Source organism: Macaca fascicularis, chromosome 1, assembly GCF_037993035.2.
Source record: "Macaca fascicularis isolate 582-1 chromosome 1, T2T-MFA8v1.1".
NCBI classification, from domain to species: Eukaryota; Metazoa; Chordata; class Mammalia; order Primates; family Cercopithecidae; genus Macaca; species Macaca fascicularis.
Window position 1 is genome coordinate 184,233,879 of NC_088375.1, and position 26,577 is coordinate 184,260,455.

The 26,577-nt window shown below is 36.6% G+C and overlaps 1 protein-coding gene across 6 annotated transcripts in view; it reads left to right on the plus strand.

Annotated features, from left to right (window-relative positions):
• The window catches only part of FAF1 (Fas associated factor 1), a 512,111-nt gene that overhangs the window by 452,422 nt on the left and 33,112 nt on the right, over positions 1-26,577 (plus strand). For all 6 annotated transcript variants that reach the window (XM_015436105.3, XM_015436115.3, XM_045386413.2 and 3 more), the window contains 3 exons: positions 9,109-9,189; positions 10,256-10,333; positions 24,862-25,077. In XM_015436105.3, the coding sequence (XP_015291591.1) occupies positions 9,109-9,189; positions 10,256-10,333; positions 24,862-25,077 (375 nt within the window). The remainder of the gene's footprint in view (positions 1-9,108; positions 9,190-10,255; positions 10,334-24,861; positions 25,078-26,577) is intronic.

Consider the following 26,577-nt stretch of genomic DNA (forward strand, 5'->3'; position numbering starts at 1 on the left):
ATACAGAGATTTGTTTTATTGTTGCTTATTAATCAAAAATATTTCTTACTGTATCATGATAATTCACTAGAATAAATATCAGATAGTATTTCCCTGGTCAAGAAATGTTTTATAACTCTTAATTCCACTGTTAGATGAACAGCTTATAATTGTAGTAGTAATATTTGTCTTCTACTTACCTCACATTTAATTTTTAACTTTGATTTTTAATTTTTTTATTTTTACTTTTATGGATACATAATAGTTGTACGTATTTATGGGTTACATGTGATATTTTAACATAGGCACACTCAATATCATTTTCAATTGTCTTTTGGAGAAAACAAGTTTAAAATTTTGATGAAGTCCAATTTAAACATTTTTTCTTTTATGTATCATGTTTTTGGGTCATATTTCCCTAACCCAAGGTCACTATTTTCTCCTATGTTTCCTCTATAAGTATTGTAGCTTTAGATTTCACATTGGTCTGTGATCCTCTTTAGTTAAATTTTGTATATAGTGTGATGTGTGTGTTGAAGTTTTTTTTTTTCAGGGTCAGGAAGAGATGGATATCCAGTAGTTCTAGTGCTATTTGTTTAAAAGGTTTTCCTTTTTCCACTGCATTGCCTTTGCACCTTTGTCAAACGTATATGTTGATCATACATGCATGGGTCTATATCTGTACTTTTTTTTTCCCATTTGTTTTTTCTATCTTTACAACAGTACCATACAGAATTACTATTACTTCAGCTTTGTAATAAATCTTGAAATCAAGTAGTGTAAGTCCTCTAATTTAGTTATTTTTTTTTCTTAATTCTTTTGGCTTTTCTAGGTCCTATGCATTTCCCCATGAATTTTACAATCAGCTTACCAAAACAATTTTTGGTAGTATTTTGATTGTAATTGTGTTAAATCTGTAGATGATTTGGAGAGAATTGACATAAAAATATTGATTCTTCTAATCCACAAGAATGATTTATTTATCTCACCATTTATTTACGTCTTTAATTTCTCTCAGCAGTGTTTTCTGATGCTCGACATACAGATTGTTTGCATCTTGTGTCAAATCTATCCCCAAGTATTTCGTATATTTTATGCTATTATAAGTGATATTTTAAAACTGTAAGTTCTGAGTATTTGTTGCCAGTATATAGAAATATAGGCTAGTCGAAGTGAAGTAGTGTTTACAACTAATTGACCACAACCAGTAACAAATTTTTTTGTTCTTTCTGCACTCCCACTGCGTCACTTGACTAGAAAAAAGAAAGAAGGAAGGGGAGGAGATGGGAGGGGGTTGCTTGTTATCTGTTTTATATTCTGCAACTTTACTAAACCCACTTACTAGTTATAATAGCTTTTTGGTAGAATCCATAGAATTTTCCACATTTCTAATCATTTTATCTGTGGATAAAGAGAGTTCTACTTCCTTTTCATTGTAGATGCCTTTTGTTAATTTTTCTTACCTTATCAGATTTGAAAATCAGTGTGATTTATGATATAATCATCTCAGTGGATGCAGAGACAGCATCAGACAAAAGCTAATCTATTCCTGATAAGAATTTTCAAGGAATCAAGTAAAATTTCCTTAGCCTGATAAAGAGGGCATCTATTTAAAAAAAAAAAAAAAAAACCACCCTACAGTTAATAAGCAATAACTCCCTGTTCTCCTTCCCCTCAGCCTCTGGCAACCTCTATTTACTTTCTGTCTCTGTGAGTTTGCCTATTCCAGGTACCTTATGTAAGTGGAAACACAATGTTGGTCCTTTCACATTTGGGTTCTTTCATTTAGTACAATGTCCTTAAGGTCCATCTATGTTGTAGTATATATGATAATTAAAATTATTTTTATAGCTAAATAATATTCCACTATAGGTATATATCATATTTTGTGTATCCATTCATCTGTTGAACACTTGGATTATTTCCACCTTTTGACTATTGTAAATGATGCCACTATGAACATGTGTGTACTGGCCATTTATACATCTTTGGAAAATGTCTATTCAAGTCCTTTGACTTTTTTTTTTTTTTTTTTTTTTTTTTTTTTTTTTTTTTTTGAGACAGAGTTTGCTGTGTTGCCCAGGCTGGAGTACAGTGGCGCGATCTCGGTTTACTGCAACCTCTGCCTCCCGGGTTCAAGCAATTCTCCTGCCTCAGCCTCCTGAGTAGCTGGGATTACAGGCAGGCACCCCCACACATGTGTGTGTTTTTTTGTTTTTGTTTTTGTTTTTTGTATTTTTAGTAGAGACGGGGTTTCACCATATTGGTCAGGCTGGTCTCGACCCCCTGACCTCAGGTGATCCACCCACCTCGGCCTCCCAAAGTTCTGGGATTATAGGCGTGAGCCACTGCACCCAGCCCTTGACCATTTTTTAATTGGCTTGTTTAGTTTCTTTGTTGTTTAGTTGTCAAGAGTTTATTATATATTCTGGATAGTAATCCTTTATCAGACATCACGTGCAAATGTGTTCTGCCATTCTGTGGATTATCTTTCCACTCTTTTGAGTGGAAAAGGTTTAATTTTGATGAAGTATAATTTTTCTGTTTTTTTCTTTTTTACACCTATGCTTTCAATGACATACGAAAGAAATCATTGCCTAATCCATGGTCATGAAGATTTTCACCTATATTTTTATCTAAGAATGATGTGGTTTTAGCTCTTAAATTTGGGTCTTGATTCATTTTAAGTTTTTTTTTTTAATATGTGGTATGATGACGGTCTAGCTTTATTCTTTTGCATGTGGATATCCAGCTTTCCTAACATCATTTGTTGAGGAGACTGTTCTTTCTTCACTGAATGGTCTTGCCACCCTTGTTGAAGATCAATCCACCATCTGTGTGAGGATTTCTTTCTGGGCTTTCTATTCTGTTTCATTGTTCTGTGTGTCTATCATTATGCCAATACCACAGTTTCAATTACTGTAGCTTTATAGTAAGTTTTGAAATCAGGAAACGTGAGTCTTTCAACTTCGTTACTTTTCAAGATTGTTTTGATTATTAGGGGTCCCTTGAGACTCTGTATTAATTTTATGATGGTTTTTTCTGTTTCTGTAAAAAATGGCATTGAGATACAGTCATTTGTTTCTTAAAGAGTATTGAGGCTGGGCGCGGTGGCTCACACCTGTAATCCCAGCACTTTGGGAGGCTGAGGTGGGTGGATCACGAGGTCAGGAGTTCAAGACCAGCCTGGCCAAGATGGTGAAACCTCATCTCTACTAAAAATACAAAAAAAATTTGCCAGTCTTGGTGGCACACGCCTGTAGTGCCAGCTACTCCAGAGGCTGAGGCAGAGAATTGCTTAAACCTAGAGGGGCAGAGGTTGCAGTGAGCCGAGATTGTGCCATTGCACTCCAACCTGGGCAACAGAGTGAGACTCCGTCTCAAAAAAAAAAAAAGAGTTTTGAATAATAAAGTCTATTAATTTACCTATAAAGCTCCCATTTCCAGTTTTGTTTATTCCTTTGTCTAAACACAAAGCCATTCCTTTGTGGTATTCTTTTCCTTTTACCTGAAAGACTTCCTTTAACTTTTACTGTAATACACATACTATTGATGAATTTTTTCAGGTTTTATATGTTTGAAAAGCATTTTACCTTCAGTTTTAAAAAATATTTTCACTGGGTATAGAATTCTGGGGTTAACAGGGTTGTTTTTTCTTTCTTTCTTTCAGTACTTTAGAGATGTTGCCTCACTGTCTTCTCAGTTGCACTGTTTCTGATGAAGTCTGCTGTCATTGTTTCCTGTACATATTATGTCTTTTCTTTTCTCCAGCTGCTTTAAAATTTTTTTTTATTATTAACTTTAAGTTATTTGGTTATGATGTGCCTTGGTGTAGTTTCTTCATGTTTCTTTTGCTTAATGTTTGTTAAGATTCTTGAATCAGTGGCTTTCTCATTTTCATCAAATTTGAAAAAATTTCAACCATTATTTCTTAAGGTAACTTTTCTTCCCCTCATCCCCACACCTCATTCCCAGACTCCAACTTCACTTACATTAGGCTGCAGAAGTTATCCCAGAGACAACTTTTTTTTTTTTCTTTTTTGAGATGGGGTTTGACTCTTGTTGCCCAGGCTGTAGTACAATGGTGCAATCTCAGCTCACCGCAACCTCTGCCTCCCAGGTTCGAGCAATTCTCCTGCCTCAGCCTCCCAAAGAGCTGGGATTACAGGCATATGCCACCATGCCCAGCTAATTTTTTGTACTTGGTAGACATGTTTCATCATGGCGGTCAGGCTGGTCTCAAACTCCTGACTTCAGGTGATCCACCCGCCTTGGCCTCCCAAGTGCTGGGATTACAGGCATGAGCCACTGCGCCTGGTCTCCAGAGATGACTTTTATACCTCCTCACCTTGCTTAAGTCCAAAATGAGATCTCTGATCACAGTGGGGCTTCTAGGTTATCAAGACAGATGACCTACCTTGTCAGGTTCTGAATTACCTCATCATTTATATCTCTCACTTTCAGTTTCCTCTTTATTTCTGGTACCTAGAAACTTCTCTTTCTTTCTTTCTGATATGCTTAGTAATACTTTTGAACATATTTGTTATATTTTACCTATTATCTCTAAGTATTTATATTGAGAGAACTTCAGGTTATCTTGATCTGTATCTCTAGAGATAGATAGCAGGGCCATGTCTCTGTTGACAAGGACCTATTGGTAGAGCAAGGAGCAGAGTATGCATTCTAACCTGGGCATTCAGAAAACCAGTAAATGTTCTATGTGTATATGCATTTGCTAAGTATTTGAAAAAAGTCTATAGCCACTTCAGTTTGATAATTCGGAATTTTGAATTAGTCTTTTAGGAATTAACTGATGATTATTAATCTTTAACACTACTGAGGGTGTAATAAATTACATCTAAATTTCATTTTTTTGTTAAATTCTTACTTCAGGAACCATTTGGCAACTCATAAAATATTTTATTTTTAATAGACATCATTTTCAGTGAATTGTAGTAAAATTCAATGGCTATTGTCTCGGAGATAGAGGACTATGCTGAACTACCTAGTGTGCCACAGTGGGGAAAAAACAGGCTTTATGGTGAGAATGACTATATTTAAATTCTAATTCTGATACAGATCAGAACTACAGTAAGATATCATCTCATCTCAGTTAAACTGACTTTTATCCCCCAAACAGGGAATAACAAATGTTGGAGAGGATGTGGAGAAAAGGGAACCCTTGTACACTGTTAGTGGGAATGTAAATTAGTACAGCCACCATGGAGAACAGTGTAGAGGTTCCTTTAAAAACTGAAAATAGAGCTACCATATGATCCAGCAATCCCACTGCTGGGTATATACCCAAAGGAAGGGAAATCAGTATATCAAAGAGATATCTGTACTAATATAATTGTTGCAGCATTGTTCACAGTAGCCAAGATTTGGAAGCAACCTAAATGTCCATCAATAGGCAAATAGATAAAGAAAATAATGGTACATATACACAGGAGTACTATTTAGCTGTAAAAAAGAATTAGATCCTGTGATTTGCAACAACATGGATGGAACTGGAGGCCATTATGTTAAGTGAAATAAGTCAGGCACAGAACTACAAACGTTACATGTTCTCACTTATTTGTAGGATGTAAAAATCAAAACAATTAAACACATGGAGATAGAGAGTAGAACGATGATCACCAGAGGCTAGGAAGGGCAGTGGGGTGTGGGAGAAGGTCTGTGGTTAGGGGGAAGGTATAGTGGTTAATGGGTACAAAAATATGGAAACAGTGAATAATACCAGCCTTTGATAGCACAACAGGGTAACTATAGTCAAAATAATTGTACTTCTAACTGGATTGTTTGTGACAAAGGATAAATGCTTGAGGGGACGGACACCCCATTTACTGTGATGTGATTAATACCCATTGCATGCCTGTATCAAAATATCTCCCATATCCCATAAATACATTGACCTACTATGTACTCCAAAAAATATTTTTAACTAAAAATAAGTAAATTATACTTCTGGTACTTCCTAACTCATTATAATACTCAAGATAGAAAATATATTTAAATAAAAGTTACTAGATTGAAGAATACTTACAGGCTCCTGAATTTCTGGTATATAACTGTTGAGCACTGATAATTCCATTTATTTATCCAACAAATATATATTTTAGATGCTTGTCATATGTAAGATAGTACACTAGATGCTACAGGAAATACAAAGACATATGAAATAGAGTCTTTTACCCCTGGGAGTGTACAGCTCAGGTAGGGAGCAGTGAGACAAATACACAAATGAGTGTAGCACAGCACAATATGAGAGCAGTGACAAGTATGTTACAAAGAAAGCTACCTACTGGGGCCATTACTTACTTCTGAGCAATCCAACTTCTCACTTTGGTGTGACAAGGAGTGTTTGAATAACAAGTAACCCAAGCCATAGTCTAGGCAACACTTAAGACCTGTTTCTGAATCTCATAATCTAGCGGTTCTACCTCCACCCAATCAATGTGTAAAAATTTCTAGTTACTTTGGTATGCCCTCTTAGATTTAGCAAAGGGAACCTCTACAAGGACAATATTTGTAGGACACAAGATAAGTTCCAGAGGCAAATCTACAGGTTATGAGAACAAATTTATACATTAAGTGTTAACTACAATACCTGGGATTTTCTAAAAAATCTAATAATGTAGAATAATATGGGGGAAACACATAAGCAGTTTTCTTTCTCAAAACTGGAGATGACTCTGAAGAGGACAGTTGGAGAGGCAAGTATAAAATCTGAGGAGCAGATAAGAAGAAATGATAACTATTCACCAACAACTACCAAACATACAAGAAGCTATGACCATGATAAATTTAGGAAAATTCATCCTGAGCCACATGCCGAAGCCAGCCCATCTATCAGGATGGTCAGGAAGAGCTGTGAGCAAGGTAAAGAACATACACCAGGTGCCACATTTCATGGCAGAGATCCCTGTATTTTATGGCCTTTCATATCTGCTGTAGTCTGTTTTTCAGCAGAGCTGTTTACTTAGAATGCTTTTATTATAAACCATATTTGTGATCAAAGGGCTTCCAGCTGTGATTGCTTTTAGAAGGTCCATTTTTTATGTGTACATAGTGGCATAACAAGTCATTCCTGCCCAGCCAGTCAATTTCAGACTCAGATTGGGCCAGCCATTTTGTAGATGAGCTATATCTTTTTCTTTAATTTTTGCTGTAGACAATAAGTATTTTATGCCTGGAAAGATAATTCATTTATTTAACATATGCTTATTAAACACCTCCCAAAGACTAGGCAGTATGTAGAATACAGACATATGTAATATAGACAAGTTCTCTGCCTTTGTGGAGCTTACAGTGTCATGGGGTAGTTTCACATTAAATAAATAATTACATGATAATGAATTACAGTTATGGTAAGTGCTTTAGAGGGAAAGTACAGAATGTTGTGAGAAGCTTTAAATAACTTGAAAGGGTGAAGTCAGGAAAGTAAGGTCAAATTAAAATTTTAAACATCTTGTGCATTTCCCCCATTTAAAATATAGAAAGGTAAGATTATTCTCATAGTTGGTTGATTACATTCAAGAGATATCTAAATTTGAAAAGATAGACTTATCCACAGAGGCATAGGATCCTTAGGAGTTTAACCCTTGGCTGGGCGTGGTGACTTACGCCTGTAATCCTAGCACTTTGGAAGGCCAAGGCAGGCAGATCACTTGAGGTCAGGAGTTTGAGACCAGCCTGGCTAATATGGTGAAACTCCATCTCTACTAAAAATACAAAAATTAGCTGGGCATGATGCTGGGTGCGTGTAATCCCAGCTACTCGGGAGGCTGAGGCAGGAGAATCACTTGAACCCAGCAGGCTGAGGTTCAGTGAGTGGAGATGGCGCCACTGCCCTCCAGCCTGGGTGACAGAGCAAGATTCCCCCTCAAATAAAAAAAAAGTTTAATCCTTTTTAGATGTCTGAAAGGGTAGACATCAGTTTTAACATGGTTTTTCATATTTTGTACTATAGCAATTAGCTTCAGGCCAGCAACATCTAATTCTTTCTAATTTTTATTTGAAAGATTAGGAAGCAATGAAATGTTCCTATTCATACCAGAGCTTTTAAGAATTAATTGAATTATCGGAACTAGAAAATGTATTAGGCTTCAGGAATAAGGCCAGTCTTGATTAGGTATTTCACCTAAGAGAATGCTGAGCATATATTCAGCCTTGAGTAAGCATATATTGGGGAGACAAAAAGTGAGAAATTAGCTATGAAATTTCCAGTTTTATAGGTCACAAATATTGGTGACTTTATATGGTTCTGCCTAATAAATAAATGACCAAAAAGGGAACCTACACCCTAGTGTGGACAGGTGTAGGTATTTATTATTAAAGTTAAGTATATATGTATATATTGTCTATACTTCTGACTATAACAGATGAGAAATTCTGTTCATGAATTAACTTTTAATTTTAAATGAATTCGTGATTTAAATATGGGCAGATGGTATAATCACTTCAGAAGCTAAAAATATTCTAAGAGATTTTCAACTTAGATAACTTTTGTTATTCACACTTCATGAGTGTGAATGTAATGGGGAAATACTTAACTGGTAACCAGAGCTTTAGTGGTGTGCTGTGGTGTGGTATGGAATGAGGTTAACCAGAGTATTTTGCTTTCGGCCTCTTTCTACACTGATCCAGGGATTACTTCCTAGTCTTTGTTCTCCCTCTCAGTCCTTAGTTCCAATACTGACAGTCTCCAAGTTTATCTCAGAAAAATCAGGAGAAAGGGAGAAGAGAACTAATAATGAAAATGAACTAAGTGCCAGGTCCTTTGCTAGATAGTTTATATATTATTGCACTTAATTCTCACAGTGACCCTGTAAGACAAATATTATTTCTGTTTTGCAAGTGAGGAGACTGAGACCTGGAGAAGTTAAATAACTTATACAAAGTCACACAGTTTATAGAGTTAGGATTCAAATATTCTTATTTCCACTATGTACCATGCTGCTCATCTTACTGTTTGTTTGCTTATTTATGTCCTATACACTTTAAAAGTCTCTTATTTAATTGTAAGTTCATATAGGAGTAAAAAAAGAGGATTACCATTAGTTTTTTTCCCTTTTTTTCAAAAAAAATAGTAATATGTCAAAAAATGCTTCAATCTTTTTCTTTAAGGATGAACGTGAAGCCAGAGAAAATGTGAAGAGAGAGCAAGATGAGGCCTATCGCCTTTCACTTGAGGCTGACAGAGCAAAGGTAGGCTTGGTCAGGTATTTCTGGGATAAATAACTCAATTGTTCATTATTTAAATGCCAACCCTTTATCACTTTGATCCCTAAAAATATTGGGTTTGCAATAGAGAAAGCTAGATTTAGTTAACAGAAAGAATATAATCCTATCCACGGTTATTAAAGCATGGTTCATTTTGACAAAAATAAAGTTTGTTTCATGAAAAATGAAAACAAAGATGAACCTAGTATCTATTTCATTTGTTTTTTAGTTGGTCTGTGATAGAACCCAGCAATTTTTAGAAAGCTTTTTAGGTAATTCTCATGTGTAGTCAGGGTTGGGAACTATTGATTTATTGAATACTTCTTAAGTACCTGCTGTTGTGTTGAGCTTTGAAGGAGAGGTGAATGAATAGGCCACAGTTTCTGCTCTCAAAGGAAGTTTCACAATGTGGTAGAGTTGATTAAGTAAAGAACACAAGTAGCTGTAACATAAGCCAAGAATCCTAAGTGTCATAAGGGAAGCACTGAGTTCTGTGAGAGTTCAGTGAGTAGGAGTTTCAGTGGAAACTTTTTTCCAGGTTTTATTTTTTTTGGAGAGCCAGGGAGTGGGACTATACTGGGAATGTTTCAAAGAGGAGATGGTATATGTGAACTGGACAGAAAAAGAGCAGTAGGAGGGAAGAGGAAGCAATATAAGCTAGCATCAAGGGTCCAGAATGAATGGAAAATGGATAGAGGCTGATTAAATAGCTTTAGATTTGGGTACAGGGCAGATAGGAAAGGCCAGAAAGGAAGACCAAAGGATGTCCTGAAGGATCTTGAATGCCACTTTACTCAGAGCTATCAAAGGTGTTTGAATAGGAACCTAACATTATCAGAGACCTATGCTTTGTTTTTGTTTTCCATTCTTGTAGAAAGAAACGTTTCTATTACCACAATATACCTCTGAGTCATGTTGACAATGAGCCTTTGAATGTAACTTACTTTTTCTTTCTTTCCTCTTTTCTTCTTTCTCTTTCCTTATTTCTCTCTTTCTTTCTTTGTAAACAAGTTTGTGTTAAGTGCTTGTTCCTCTTCTGTTTTATCAACAGAGGGAAGCTCATGAGAGAGAGATGGCAGAACAGTTTCGTTTGGAGCAGATTCGCAAAGAACAAGAAGAGGAACGTGAGGTGGGGCATAATTTTAAGAAAAGTTATTCAAAAGTGGGTTGTATTTCCACTGTATTTGATACTGAAGCGTTAATATTTCTTTCTTTCTTTTCTTTTTTTTTTTTTTTTTTTTTTTTTTTGAGATGAAGTCTTCGCTCTGGCACCCAGGCTGAAGCGCAGGGGTACCATCTCGGCTCACTGTAGCCTCTGCCTCCCAGGTTCAAGTGATTCTCCCACCTCAGCCTCCCAAGTAACTGGGTTTACAGGCGCCCACCACCATGCCTGGCTAATTTTTGTATTTTTAGTAGAGACAGGATTTCACCATGTTGGCCAGGCTGGTCTCAAACTCGTGACCTGAAGTGATCTGCCCGCCTTGGATTTCCAAAGTGCTGGCATTACAGACGTGAGCCACTGCGCCCAGCTGCGAAACTGTTAATATTTCTTACAACTTATTTCTCTCTACTTTTCCTAGACTCATTTTAGTATGGAAGACCTAACATTTTCTTAATCATTCCTGATCTGTTGTATGGAACTCTTAGAAAACTTGATCTTGTACTAGATTCATGATTTTCTATAATCTTCCCCTTTTGTTGCCAACAGATATTTGTTGACAGATATTTCTCATCCTTCCTAAGTGTTGTTTCACCCTAAGAACAGAAATATTATATCTCTACTCCCTTTCACAGGCTTCACTTTACCCACCAAAAGATACTGTGAGTTACTTTTGTAACATTTTGCTTTTAGCCCCCAAATGTGGGAAATTCACTTAGCTTCATAGATTTTCTGAGTTCATGTCATGTCCATAGCAATATAGAGGATTTTTCATTCACTCATTTTGCAAACATTTTTGGGATATGTACTATGTGCCCCAAATCTGTTAGGGAACAGTGATGCAGACATGGATCCTGCCCTCCAGAAGTTCCTACTCTTATAAAAATAGAATTATAATACTATATGTAAACATTATTATAGAGGTATGCCTAAGGTACAGTAGGCACAAACAGAATGGGGGTCGAATGACTTCTCAGGCTGGCTTCGTAGAAAAGAACATTCAGAACTTTTTTTTAGATGTAGGATTAATGGCAAGATTGACTTATAAAAAGAGGAAGCCATCTAACAAGCAATGGAAAGACCTGAAGGGCCCTAACTGGGGTTGAGGAAAACTCTGTTAGTTACTACTCTCAGTCAAAGTATGCCACCACTTTCACTTGTTTAACAAATGTTTTTTGAAGAAGACCTGTGCTGAGCACTGCAAGGGAAACAGGATAATAAAATGTTTTCTGCCTATAAGAAGATATTACATCTTAGAGGGAAAATACAGGCTGTCTAGGAGTAACAGGAAATGAAGAAAAAATGTGCTAAATGACATAGAAATAAAAGCAAAATACTTAGAGAGTTCAAGGCCAAAGGAAAAATTTTTTACAGCTGAGATAATCAGACAATGTACAGAAGAAGTAATATTGGATTCAGGTCTTGAAAGATATGTGAAACTTAACTGTTTGGAAATCAAAGTTTATTCATGTCAAAACTCTTATGAGTATGTATCACATACATACAAGATATTGTGCCTGACAAACCCTAGTCTCTGTACTCTGAGGACTATCAATAATGGAAGGTAAAAAATATTTTGTTGAGTGTCTTCTGTGTACTAAGTAATCTGCTAGCTGCTTTACATATGCTTATCAATTAACCATTAAAACAAGCTACAGGGTTAGAGATTTATCTTTATAAGTGAGAAAACTGAAGTTCATTGAGGAGTTACATGTACAGAAATGAGAATAGCTGAGATTCTCATCCAGGACTTTATGACTATAAAGCTCTTTCTCATACTCCATTCCAGTACAAAGCCATATATCATTGTGTCTATAGGAGTCATATATGCCAAGTTTCACAGAAGTTTAGATAAGGGAGAGATTAGTCACTATCCTTTTAAGCTATTTCAAGCAATATAGTTTAGGATTCTTGCTGCTTTATGCTGTTGTTCACACATGCACACTCTTGCTCTGTGTGTGTTTGTGTGTGTGTATCTGTGTATTAGTATATCGTCAACCATACTGGCTTGCCAAAATGTCAAGGGTACCCAATTAACTCAATGTTCTGGATCTAGAGCTTGGCAGCATATGTAATTTCATCTGATGATTTACCTAATTTACCATGAGCTGAAACTTTCTCTCTTTCTAAATGTAGATAAAGTCCATCATCTTACAGAAGACCCTGTCAACACCTTTTTGCATAATTCAATATATATATTCCAGCTGTTAACATGTGAGAGGTTGGGGTACAGTGGGAGAGAGGACAGGTTATATTTTGCACCTAGTCATTACTTAAATTTTTCTATTGATATGCTCCCATAAAAGGCAAGTTTGGATAATACTATGCACTCTATTCTCCCTCAACCAAGTGTCACAAAGGCTCTTATAAATCCCAGCATTAAGAAACGGTTTATTTTCATTTAGTCCAATCTTGTCTAAACTTATTTGCCCCTTTTTTTAATGGAACAACAATTAACATATCATGGCATCCTAGTGTATCACAAACCACTGTTTGGAAAAAGCTGGTATTGTGCAACCTCTGAAGAAACTAAGACCCAGAAAGATTATATGGTTTACCTATGGTCACCAAACTGGTTGAACACATAATCTGGATCAGAAGCCAGGTCACCTGACTTTTCATAGCAACACTACCTGTCTTCTAACTGGAAATCCTAACCCATATAATTACATTGAAAAACAAGAGTACTTTTATTGTTTTGATTATCTTCAATATTCTAAGATCCTTTAGAAAAAAAGAAGTATTGAACAGTCAAATCACCTTGATTGCAGGGAAATTCCTTAATGGTTAGCCTCATTTTGCTGTGCAATAACTGTTAGAGTGAAATCAAAAATCTAGAAAAGCATATTGATCTGGTCATTGGCCCTAATAAGGTGAAAGGCTATTCTGAAGGAAAAACAAACAACAGCAAAGATCTCCCCCGTTTTATTAATTTATATATGTACTTATTCTTTCCAAAATCAGCTTCAAGAAACTTACATGATGAATACATGCAATTAAAAGGGATTACATATGTAACAAACCTGCACGTTATGCACATGTACCCTACAACTTAAAGTATAATAATAATAAATAAATTTTAAAAAAAAGAAAGAATAGATATAGAAATAAAGGAAAAGGACAAAGGAAGATAATGCCAAAGATAAGACTTAACACGTTGACAACAGATAATCTAGCATAGGTACCAAATCCATGTGATAGGGTGCTGTACGTTTGTTCCACATGTACCATAAAATCTGTTCTATACTTACCTTGGGCCAAAACAAAGGAAAATATGATAGTTTACAAGTTTTACTTTGTGCATAACATCAGATCTAAAGGCTAGTTTCTCAGAAAGTTTCCACATTTTCTAGCACTGAGATTTTAGAGCAACGTTTCCTGTATTCCTATTCAAGAGTAAGCTGTGCAATGTGGTGAATACAAATCCCAACTATATCTAATAGCTACTGTGACAATGGCAAGTTATGTATGACAGCGCCTTAAAACTTTTTAAATGTCATAAGGCTAAAGCACAATATAGTAAAATCATCCCTGCAAAGGCCCAAATAATACATTTTTTCTGATTAAGGGATGGACTTTATAGTAACTAGAGAAATGTGTGAACTATCTATACTCCAAGAAAGCCTTCCCGAGTACTACTTTTTTCTGTGGAGTTTTTGGTAAGCAGAGAAATTTTCAGCTAAGGTTTTTGACTCTCAGATCTTTTATTCACTCAATATTTAGCAAATATTTAGTTAATCTCCTTCTGTGTGCAAGTTATTAAATCAGGTGCTGTGGACATTATGCTATAGGTGTGAGGCATAGTCCAGCCCTCAAGGAGTTTTCATTTCACCTTCACAACCACTCTACAAAATTGGTAATATGGTTTGGCTCCGTGTCCTCACCCAAATCTCATGTTAAATTGTAATCCCCACATGTTGAAGGAAAGGCCTGGTGGCAAGTGATTGGATCATGGGGTGCTCTTTCCCCTTGCTGTTCTCATGATAGAGTTCTCACAAGATCTGATGGTTTAAAAATGTGGCACTTCCTCCATTGCTCTCTGTCTCTCTCCCCTGCCACCATGTGAAGAAGGTCGTTGCTTCCCCTTCACCTTCCACTGTGATTGTAAGTTTCTTGAGGCCTCCCAGTCATCCTTCCTGTTAAGCCTGTGAGTCAGTTAAACCTCTTTTCTTCATAAATTACGCAGTCTCAAGTCAGTTTTTTGGTTTTTGGTTTTTGGTTTTTTTTTTTTTTTTTCTTTTGAGACTGAGTCTCGCTCTGTTGCCCAGGCTGGGGGTGCAATGGCGCAGTAGCACAATCTCGGCTCACTGCAACCTATGCCTCCTGGGTTCAAGTGATTCCCCTGCCTCAGCCTCCTAAGTAGCTGGGATTACAGGCACCTGCCATCATGCCTGGCTAATTTTTTGTATTTTTAGTAGGGAGAGAGTTTCACCATGTTAGCCAGGATGGTCTTGATCTCCTGACCTCATGATCTGCCTGCCTCGGCCTCCCAAAGTGCTGGGATTACAGGCGTGAGCCACCGCGCCCAGTCTCAGGTAGTTCTTTATAGCAGTGTGCAAACAGACTGATACAATTGGTGAGGATTATTACTGTTTTACAGAAGATGAGAGTAAGATCATAGCAGGATTTAAAAGCCTATTTTTAGCCAAACACAGTGGCACACACCTGTAATCCCAGCTACTTGGGAGGCTGAGGTGGGAGGATCAGTTGAGCCCAGGAGTTCAAGGCCAGCCAGAGCAACATGGCAAGACCCTGTCTGTATTTTAAAAAATAAATAAATAAATAAAAGTAAATAATAGTAATTTTAGAAAGATATTTTTAAGCCTGCTTTAAAATTTTTACCTAACATAAGCCTGATGAAAGCAGAACCAGAGCTTCTATCCAGTATTCATTCTACTTATTACTCCAGATTCAAAGAATGAAGTTGGGACCATAAACTGGTTATTAAGGTAAAACTGCTCTTTATAATTTGTATTTTTATCTTATGTAAGTTGCTTTTGTCCACACTGGGCCATAATAATAATCATCCCTGTCATCATCATCATTGGCATCATCACCACTATCTATTGCACAATTAATATGTGCTAAACTCAGTGGTGATCACTTTATAGGCATTAATTATCTTACTGAATTTTTACAATTCAATAAGATAGGTGCCAATACATAAATATACCTTATTATAATTATGGAAACTATATATCCACAATTTCTTCAATAGTTCCAGTTTGAAGTGTTCCGTTGTTCTCATGAACCATTAAAACAGACCAGAAATTCTAGCTTCATGGTGTCCAAATCACAGGGTACAGGCTTTTCTTTATATCCAGAAGCAACCAAAAGTCATCTATCTGAATTTTGATTTAGGAAATACGATCATTTGCCTTATTTACTTTATCCAGAAATGAGGTCATAATAGTAGTAAGCTATCCATACTCTCCAGGTTGCCAGGAGCAGAGATTGACTGCAGAATCGGGTCAAATCAACTGTCCCTATATGGGATCCATTCTACTCCTTTGTTGATCTCATCCAGTATTATGACTATTATATTGACTATATTATATTGTCTATACGTTTGACTCCCAGATTTGTATTTCCAGCTTCTTCCTTTCCTGAACTCCAGACTTGAATATCTAGCTACTGGCCCATCATGTCTACTTAGATGTCTCATATACATCAGAAACTTAATATGTTTTAAATTGCACAACTGATCCTACCCTCCCCACCCAAACCTGCTCTTTCTACAATCTTCCCTCTCAATAAATGGAAAATCTTTCCAGTTGTTAGAGCCACAAACCTTGGAATTATCCTTGACTTCTCTCATTTACATCCATATTTAATGAGCAAATCCTGTGGGCTCTGCAAATATATGCAAAATTTAAATGTTTAACTCCACCACTATCACCCTCATCTAAGCCACCGTTGTCTGTTACCTGGATTACTTTGGTAGCCACCCACCTTGATTCCATGTCTCCATTTTTGCCTTTCCTATAGTCTTAATAAATCCTTTAAAAATCATTTGTCACATCACATCACTTCAAAAACTCGCAGTGGCTTACATCTCAAAATAAAACCTGAATTCTTACAGTAATTCTAATCAAATATCTACAAGATTGTAGAGATTGACAAACTGATTCTTAAATTTATATGAAAAAGCAATAGAACTGGAATAGTCTAAACAGTTTTGAAAAAGAAAACAAAGTTGGACATCACCAGAGTGCAAGACTTACTGTAATCAAGACATAGTTGTATTTACAAAAAAATGGACCCATGAGTCAGTGGAGTCCAGAAATAGACCTACACATATATGGTCAATTGATTTTCAACAGAGATACAAAGGCAATTCAATGGAGAAAGGATAGTCTTTTCAACACTTGATGCTGCAACAATTGGATATTCATATCCAAAAAAATCCCATAGAAAACCAGTTTTAAAACACTTCAATTCATATTTTGCATCACAAGCAAAAATTAATTCAAAATCGGTAATAGACATAAATGTAAAATCTAAAACTATTCAAGTCCCAGAAGAAAACATTGGAGAGAATCTTCATGACCTTGAGTTAGGCAAAGATTTCTTAAATCTGATACCAAAGACACAACCTATAAAATAACAAATATCTAAATTAGAAACTTCTACTATTTGTAAAATACTGCTAGAAAATTGAAAAAAACAAGCCATAGACAGGAGAAAATCATATATCTAATGTCCAGAATACATAAAGAACTCTCAAAACTTAGTAATAAGAAAGCAACCCAAGTATTAAAATGGGCAAAATATTTGAAAGACACTTAATCAAAGAAAATATACAGTGCATCAAAATATGCTCAACATTTTTAGCCATTAGGGAGATACAAATTAAAACCACAATATATGTACACCTTTTAGAAAGCTTTTTAAAAGAAAAAGGGAAAATACCAAGTACTGGCAAAGATGAAGAGCAGCTGAACTCTTATACATTAATGATGGGAATGCTAAATAGTACATCCACTTTGGAAATTAGCATGAAACTTTCTTGTAAAGTTAAATATATATATACCCTATGACCCAGCAGTCACACTCCTAGGTATGTATTTACACAAGTGAAATGAAAGTAACAGTAAACTGCTTTCACACAAAGCAGTTTACATTCATACAAAAATATGTATGAAAATGTTTATGGCAGCTTTATTTGTAGTCACGTAAACCTGGAAACAGCTCAGGTGTCCCTCAACTGGAGAAGACGGGTCATCAAACTGTGTATGTATCTATACAATGGAATACTACTCAGCAATAAATAGTAACAAACTACTGATATATTCAACAACATGGATGAATCTCAAATATCTTATGCTAAGTGAAGGAAGTCATTCATATAACATTTATGGTTATATTTATATAACATTCTGGAAAAGACAAAACTAGGGTCAGAATAAAGATTAGAGGTTGGGAACTAGGGATGAAAAAATTTGAACAGGGAGAGAGGTAACAGAACTCTTCTTTGTTGGTGATGGTAGTTATGCAAATATATGAAAGGATAGAGTTTACTGTATATAAATTATACCTTAATTTTAAAATAGGAAAATAATTATTAATTGTCCTTCCCAAAGCCATAGATGATCTAATCACCCCTCTCTTTTATTTCCACTGTAACTTTAACTCCTACCCCTCTCCCCTTGCTCATTCCGTTCCAGCCATATTGGCTGCCTTGCTATTCTTCAATCAAGCCAGGCACCTGGGCCTTGTTACTTACTGTGACTCCTGCGTATAATATACTTCTTTTAGATCTAAATATCCATGCGGCACCCTCTTTCCTTTAGACCTTTGCTTACTGAGGTTTACAGTATTTAAATTTTTACCCCTCCCCCTACCTTCTGCCAGCATTCCCTGCACTCCCTCCGTAGCACTCACCACTTTGTGAAAAATGATATACAGTCTTGTGTCACCTAAGGATGGGGAAATGTGTCATTGGCAATTCCGTTGATGTGCGAACATCCTAGACATTACTTACACAAACATAGATAGTATAGCCTGCTACACACCTAGGCTATATGGTATAACCTGTTGCTCCTAGGTTACAAACCTGTGCAGCATGTTACTGTATTGAATACTGCAGGCAACTGTAATACAATGGTAAGTGTTTGTATATCTAAACATAGAACAGGCACAATAAAAAGGATAAAAAGGTACAGTACAAAGGATAAAAAATGGTACACCTGTGTAGGGTACTTACTGTGAATGGAGCTTGCAAGACCGAAGTTGCTCTGGGTGAGTCAGTGAGCAAGTGGTGAGTGAATATGAAGGCCTAGGACATTATACTACAGCAGACTTTATAATCACTGTACACTTAGGCCACACTAGGTTTACTTATTTTCTTTTTTCAGCAATGAATTAACCTTAGCTTACTATAACCCTTTTACTTTATGTAAACTTAATTTTTTTAACTTTCTGATTATTTTGTAATAACAGCTTAAAACACATATTGTACAGCTATCCAAAATTTTTTTCTTTATATCCTTATATATGTTTTTCTCTATTAAAAATTTTTCCTTCTTTTTAAACTTTTTATTAAAAACTAAGATACGGCCGGGCGCGGTGGCTCAAGCCTGTAATCCCAGCACTTTGGGAGGCCGAGACGGGCGGATCACGAGGTCAGGAGATCGAGACCATCCTGGCTAACACGGTGAAACCCCGTCTCTATTTAAAAATACAGAAAAACTAGCCGGGCGAGGTGGCGGCGCCTGTAGTCCCAGCTACTCGGGAGGCTGAGGCAGGAGAATGGCGGGAACCCGGGAGGCGGAGCTTGCAGTGAGCTGAGATCCGGCCACTGCACTCCAGCCTGGGCGGCAGAGCGAGACTCCGTCTCAAAAAAAAAAAAAAAAAAAAAAAAAAACTAAGATACATGCACGTTAGGCTAGGCCTACACAGGGTCTAGATCGTCAATATCATTGTCTTCCATATTCACATCTTGTCCACTGGAAGGTCTTTGGGGCAGTAACACACATGGAGCTGTCATCTCTTATAACAATGCTTTCTTCTGTAATACCTTCTGAAGGACCTGCCTGGGGTTGTTTTATGGCTAACTTTTCTAAAAAATACATAGAAGGAGTATACCCTAAAATAACGATTGAAAGTATAGTACACTAAATACTAGGCAATAGGAATTTTTCAGCTCCATTATAATCTTATGAGACCTCCATGGTATATACAGTCCATTGTTGACTGAAAAGTCCTTATGTGGCACATACTGTCTCTTCCTATGTGTGTCTTTGTTGTCTTTATCCCTACCCGACTAGGATGTAGGCTCCATTTAGGCAGAATTTTTTATCTATTTTGTTCACTGCTATTTTCCCATCATTTAGAACAATGCCTGACTCATAGAAGATGCTCAGTAAGAATTCATGGAATTAATGAATGTTAGCTTTAGCCTGTTTAACACTGTGCCTCAGCCAGCTATAAACTGTTATTTGTACATACTCATAGAAGCCTAGAGGTTATGTGTGTGTATGTATTTATGTATACATCTGTGTGTGTATAAAAGTAAATTAAGGCAGTCTTTGATTCTTATTGTAAGAGACTATTATGTGTATTATTCTTTCTGTTTAAAAAATGTAACCGTGTAGCGACAGTCTTTTGTGGGTGTCTATTTTCACTGCCTAATTTCACTTCAAAAAATAGCGCCATTTCTCATCCCTCAGATATGAATGCTTTAAATAGTCACATATTTTTAGTAGAAAAAGAAGTCCCAGATTAGTTCATATTTCTAACTTATACCAGGTTTCCTTGTTTTATTGCAAACCAAAAATAATGCAAATAAACTATATTTGTTGAGCAAATCGAACTGAAGTTTAACACTGTTGTTTACTATGACTCGTTTGAGTGTAGGTGTCCTTTATGTTGTTGTTTTACAACAGTGTTTGCTTACAGGAGGCCCTAGCTCTTAGCCAGTATGTTTGAAACTGAACTACTGATATATTTTTGTTCTTTTTTTGCCAGTAGAACTGTTGGATATTCAAATCTCAAGGTTGCTGATTTGCCTTATATCTCTTCATTGTTTTCCACGTTGGTCCATTGGTGTGGGATATATGAGGTCTGTTTTCTTTCTGGGGAAAAGCCCTGGAGACTGTATACATTGAGGAGCAGACATTGTCTGTACAATGAATGGAGTAGTGAGCTACTGTTGTTTATTCTTCTGTAATATAATTGGTTGAATTCAGACAATAGTGTAGCATCTGTTGTTATACTATGCAGGGAAATGTCAAAACAGAAAGCAAGCAGACAGGTGGATTAAAGGGAGAGAATGAGGGAAAACCAAGAAATATCACATTAAGTTTTGATTTAAAGTAGGTGAAAAGGAATAATCATGACAAAAATGATAGCACCAAAAACTGTCATATGTTGATCACTGTATTACGTATAGCATGAGGATCAATGCTCAGCATTTGTCACTGAGTGCTGACCAAGTGTCAGCATTTGCTAAGTGGCGTCAGGGACAGGGCCAAGATGGCCGATTAGAAGCAGAGGCTCCCATCAAAAAGAACCATAATTCGCGTGTGAATCCTGCATCAGCAACCAAAGTATTCAGATTCTCTCATCAGAACTGACTAGGCAGCTGGCGTTATCCACGGAGAGGAAGGAAGAGCAGTGTGGTGTGGCGGCCCACCTAAAAACATTCTGCATCTTATGGAAGGATGCTGTGAGGAAGATGTTATTGGCTCTGTTTCTATGAGGAAACTGAAATTCATAAAGACTGTGATTTGCCTAATTCCCAGGATTTGAATGCATGTCTGCCATACCCCAAAACCTATGTTTCTAACCATAACATTGCATTTAATTAAAATTTTTTTTTTTTTTTTTTTGAGACGGAGTCTCGCTCTGCCGCCCAGGCTGGAGTGCAGTGGCCAGATCTCGGCTCACTGCAAGCTCCACATCCCGGGTTCACGCCATTCTCCTGCCTCAGCCTCCCGAGTATCTGGGACTACAGGCGCCCGCCACCTCGCCCGGCTAGTTTTTTGTATTTTTTAGTAGAGACGGGGTTTCACCGTGTCAGCCAGGATGGTCTCGATCTCCTGACCTCATGATCCGCCCGTCTCTGCCTCCCAAAGTGCTGGGATTTAATTAAAAATTTTTTAACTGCACTGTCAGAAGTCAGAATACTGACTTTAAGGGGAAGTAGTTCCCAGGAAAGGGTATGCTTCTGAGATACTTGATCAGCATTCTGGTTTTACAGATATGTTGACTTTGAAACTTTATCAAGTTGTACACTTAAGATTTGTGTACTTTTTCATATGTGTGGTACACTTTAATAAAAACTTTAAAACAATTACAAAATACATGACTTTGAACAGAAAGGATAAAGCTTTATTCAATACAACACTGACTCAAATTTTGAAAAAAGTTTCAAATATACTTACATAAAATATGCCTGAAAAATTAAGGAAGAGTATCTGGGCGATGAAAAAGTTTTGAAAATAAATAGTAGTGATGGTTGTACAACATTGTGAATTTATTTAATGCCACTGAATTGTACACTTAATGGTTAAAATATTTTAAAAATTAGTGGATATAAACAATCTTGGTGATGGCTATCTTAATGGTGAATCTACAGATTAGTTTTAATGTTTTTCTTTTAATCTATTTTTGCAATGAATTTATATTACTTTTGTAATTGGGAAAAATGTTTTATAATCTCAAAGATATGCTTGTAAAGAACCACCATTGTGGCTGGGCGCAGTGGTTCACACCTGTAATCCCAGCACTTTGGGAGGCCTAGGCAGATGCATCACTTGAGGTCAGGAGTTTGAGATCAGCCTGGCCAGCATGGCAAAACCCCATCGCTACTAAAAATACAAAAATTAGCCAAGTGTGGTGGCACGCGCCTGTAATCCCAGCTACTCAGGAGGCTGAGGTGGGAGAATCGCTTGAACCTGGGAGATGGAGGTTGCAGAGAGCCGAGATAAACTCCAGCCTAGGTGACAGAGCGAGACTCCATCTCAAAAAAAAGAACCACCACTGTTAACTGAGAAATGGATGATCCCATTAACAGTTTAGAAAATGTATATAACTCTAATCCACAGAGGTTTATGCTTAAAAGCAACTCATGGTTTCCCTTTAAGGGACACATGTGGAAAATTAATCTGAACAGTTAATGCAAGGAGGAATCATACCTCAGAGAAAGGAGAAGTAAGATGTTTAATTCTTAGTTACTAGAAGTAGAGGCTATGAGATTCACATTCTTCTAGCATTTATTGAACACCTACTGTGTGCCTATAATCATACTAAGTACTTTCACCTACATTATTTCAGTTAGCATGTCAGTTTATTCCTTCCCTTCCAAGGGCATATTGAGCATCTACTTTGTACTATGCACTATATTTGGAATAAGAAGTAATACATGCTCCCATGCCATTATGGAGCTTGCAGGCTCGTAAGAAGGCCAGGCATTAAATAAATAACTATGGTACTATATAGTGAATGCTGTAATTGGCATATCAACTAGCATTTTATTTTGATATACACAGGTTAATCCATTCATTTGGTTACTAATATATGATAATGTTACTGAAATAGTTTAATAGTTGGAACTATTCAGCTGAAACTCATTGCTGTCACAGAACACCAATATCAGGTAAACTGCCACTCATGCTGTCAGAAAAAAGGGCAAAAGTGACTGAAAAAAAAGCAAAAATATATTTTTAACTGTATTTCTTATGTCTCCATTTCTGGACATCAATTTCCCCACATAAAAAATGAGAGTATTGGGCTGTTTGACAAATGCAGCCCCTTCCAGATCTGATATTCTGTGTAGATCTCTTCCTTATAAGAAAAGCAACTGTCACTGAAGCCTATTATGTGTCAGATGCCATACTGAAAATTTTATATATATTGCCTATATAATTCCCACCTCTCTAATCCCCTATAAGGTAGGTGGTTATTCAGTGCCTCCAGAAGGAAAATAACCTCAGTCATAGGCGAGACTAGCTTTTTCTATACATTGCAGAAATTTTGAATGATTTGAAAAAAATACTTCAGTATTAGAGCCAACCAAATTCACCTGCATGACACAAATTACTTAATTTCTTATCCATACTTGTGTCTGAGCCAACTTTTTCTGTTGGTTATTTTAAACATTTTTTAACAGATAATTTGCATAGGTCAAAATAGGCATATATGCAGAAAACACCAGCTGGCACCTCTTCCACCTTGTTTCCCCTACCCTCTGTAGGTTACCATTTTTGTTTCTTTTTATTTGTGTAAGTTTATTACCTCCAAAGAACCAGCTTATTTATTAGCTGACTAGTTTTATATTTCTTGTTTTCCTAAATTATTTATTTATACTTTTATTTTATTATCAGCTTTCCTTCCACTTATTTTATTGGGTTTTTTTTTTTCACTAGTTTTAAATTTTTTTTTGTTCCCAGACACTGATAATTCACTAGCTTTTAAAATCTAATTCTTAATTCACTTATTTTTATTCTTTAATTTATAATGGCATGAGAATGTTAAGGCTATGAATTTCCTCAGAGCACTGCTTTAGATGAATTTCATGGATTCTAACATGAAGTCTTTCTCAGGGTTCTAGACAAAAAAGGTTTTAGTAATTTTTATAGATTCCAATGTTATTAGGGACCTCAGAGACCATCTCCTAATGGAATGTCACAAATGCGAAACAATGTAATACTAAAACCTGGATTCAAGCCCACACTAGCCATGAGGCCTTCCAGCAGTTTACTTCACCTGCTTAAGTCAAATGAAGGGTTTGGTCCATCTGTAGGTCCAGAAATCAATGACTAAGATTTGGCCAAATCCCAAAGCGAGTTAGTGGCAAAGCCAGAACTAGGACTGTGGTCTTCTTCTACCAATAAACCCGATATTTGAAGTTCTTTCCATGTTTTAAAACTTTTCTTTAATTGTGGCAAAATATATGTACACTAACTTGCCATTCTTAAGTATACAATTCAGTGGCATTAATTGTATTCACAGTATTATCCAACCACCACCACTATTTCCAAAATGTTTTCATCACCCTAAACAGAATTTCCCCATTCCATTTTGACATAAACATAATAATCCAGTATTCTACAAACTCTGCAGTTACGTCTACTTGAAAAATGTATTTCTCATATAAATATATTTCTGTGTGTGTGTGTCTTTTCTGAATGCATCTAATAGCTTTAATTCATACCCTAGAAAGGTATCAATTGGGTATTTGATATGAATGTCTTTGATCACAAATATCTGAGCCCTTCAGTTAAAAAAAATGCTTTTTCTGTGTAGTTTCCTATATATTTAATAATATGGTCATTAAGGTGGAATTTATTTTAATTACTTGCCTATTGGGCTAATATTAAGAAAATGAAAAATACATGATTCTATTTTTCAAGCATTAGGCTTGGCTAATAAATGGGGCAGTGACTTTTCTATGAATTTCTAGAAAGCAGCAGCTTTTTCTCTGGTCTCTTCCTCCCCACTCTCCATAGTCCAGTCCTTCCCACATTTTAACACCTGGTTTTTGCTCTCCCTAGGCCATCCGGCTGTCCTTAGAGCAAGCCCTGCCTCCTGAGCCAAAGGAAGAAAATGCTGAGCCTGTGAGCAAACTGCGGATCCGGACCCCCAGTGGCGAGTTCTTGGAGCGGCGTTTCCTGGCCAGCAGCAAGCTCCAGATTGTCTTTGATTTTGTAGCTTCCAAAGGATTTCCATGGGATGAGTACAAGTTACTGAGCACCTTTCCTAGGAGAGATGTAAGTTCCCATACCTATAGCAGGAAGTATATCCCAGTGGGAGATGTGCCATCATTAAAGCTGAACAAAGTAGTTCAAGAAAAGTCCTATGGTGCAGGCAACTACCAGACATCCAGAAGTCCTTCTTTGTTCTGCACATCACTCTGTCCTTAGCCTTTGGAGAAAGTATGGCTTCCCAGGCCAGCAGACATGTGTACCCAGTAGCCTATGTAAGAAATTAGGTACAGATCTTCCTTCCTACCTGTTTTCCCTATTCCATCATTCCAGTCTTTGCCGAGGTCTCATCTGTATTCCTCAAATGAGATATATTCTGTAGACCTTAGAATATACCTGAGAATTGTAAGTTTAACAGCTTAACAGTTAGATATCAGGGTCAACGAATATAGGTTCACTAAGAATGACTCATGCAAAACAGAAAGTATTTTGTGATTTGATAGTCTTACTATACCCTGGGAGGTTACAGAGGGTGACCTGTATTCACTGTGTGCTTGCATTACAGCACAATATTTGATAGTCTCTCATAGTATTCTGGGGCAAAGTAAAGAGATATAGATGTGTTAGATTCATTGCTGATTAAATGGTTGCATCCAAAAAATGTTAACCACCATTTCCTTGTAGGGAACCAAGAGGCTCTGTATTTAATCTTTTATTACTTACCATATTTATTAGCAACCTACATGAAGACTTTATCAGATTTATAGGTTATGAAAAATAAGATTCAAGAAAATCTTAAAATACTGAAACTTACACAAAATGAAGCTGCAGAAATTTTACAGAAACGTGTAGAAATAGATTCCTTTAGTAGAGGTTATGGTTGAATTAAGCTGAATACACATTAATAACATGTTGTGGCTGCCAACAAAAAAGCTAGCTCCTGTTTTAGAGGTGTCATCCCAACCAGAGGTTAACTTAATGGTCCTGTTTAACTCTGCACTAAGATAAACTACCCCTGGGTAATGGGTGCACCAAAATCTCACAGATCACCACTAAAGAACTTACTCATGTAACAAAATACCACCTGTTCCCCAAAAACCTATGGAAATAAAAAATTAAAAAAAAAAAAAAACCTACCCCTGAAATAGTCTTTAGGCTTCACGCTGAAAAACGAAGCCTGAAGAAATAGGAGCAGGGCTGGTAGGAAAGTGAGGGAGCTGCAAATCGTGTCATTTAAGGAACATTACCTCTAAAGAAGGAAGGACCATGGGAGATGTGATTGTTGTCTTCAGCTACTTGAAGGCATGCCTTGTAAAAGAGGGATCTGATTTTTTGAGGCTCCAGGGGCAGAACTGGGACCAATGAGTTGAAAGTTACATGAGACAAAATTTGGCATAGTGTAACAAAGCATTTTATAAGAAAGGAATATGTTGTGTCGTGAAGTGTTAATTTTCCTATCATTGGAGATTACCAAGTACTACTCTTTTCAGGAATAACAGATATATATGGAGAGGGATTCATCCCTGGTATTCCTGCTTGATATGGGATGGGACTTAGACTTCCTTA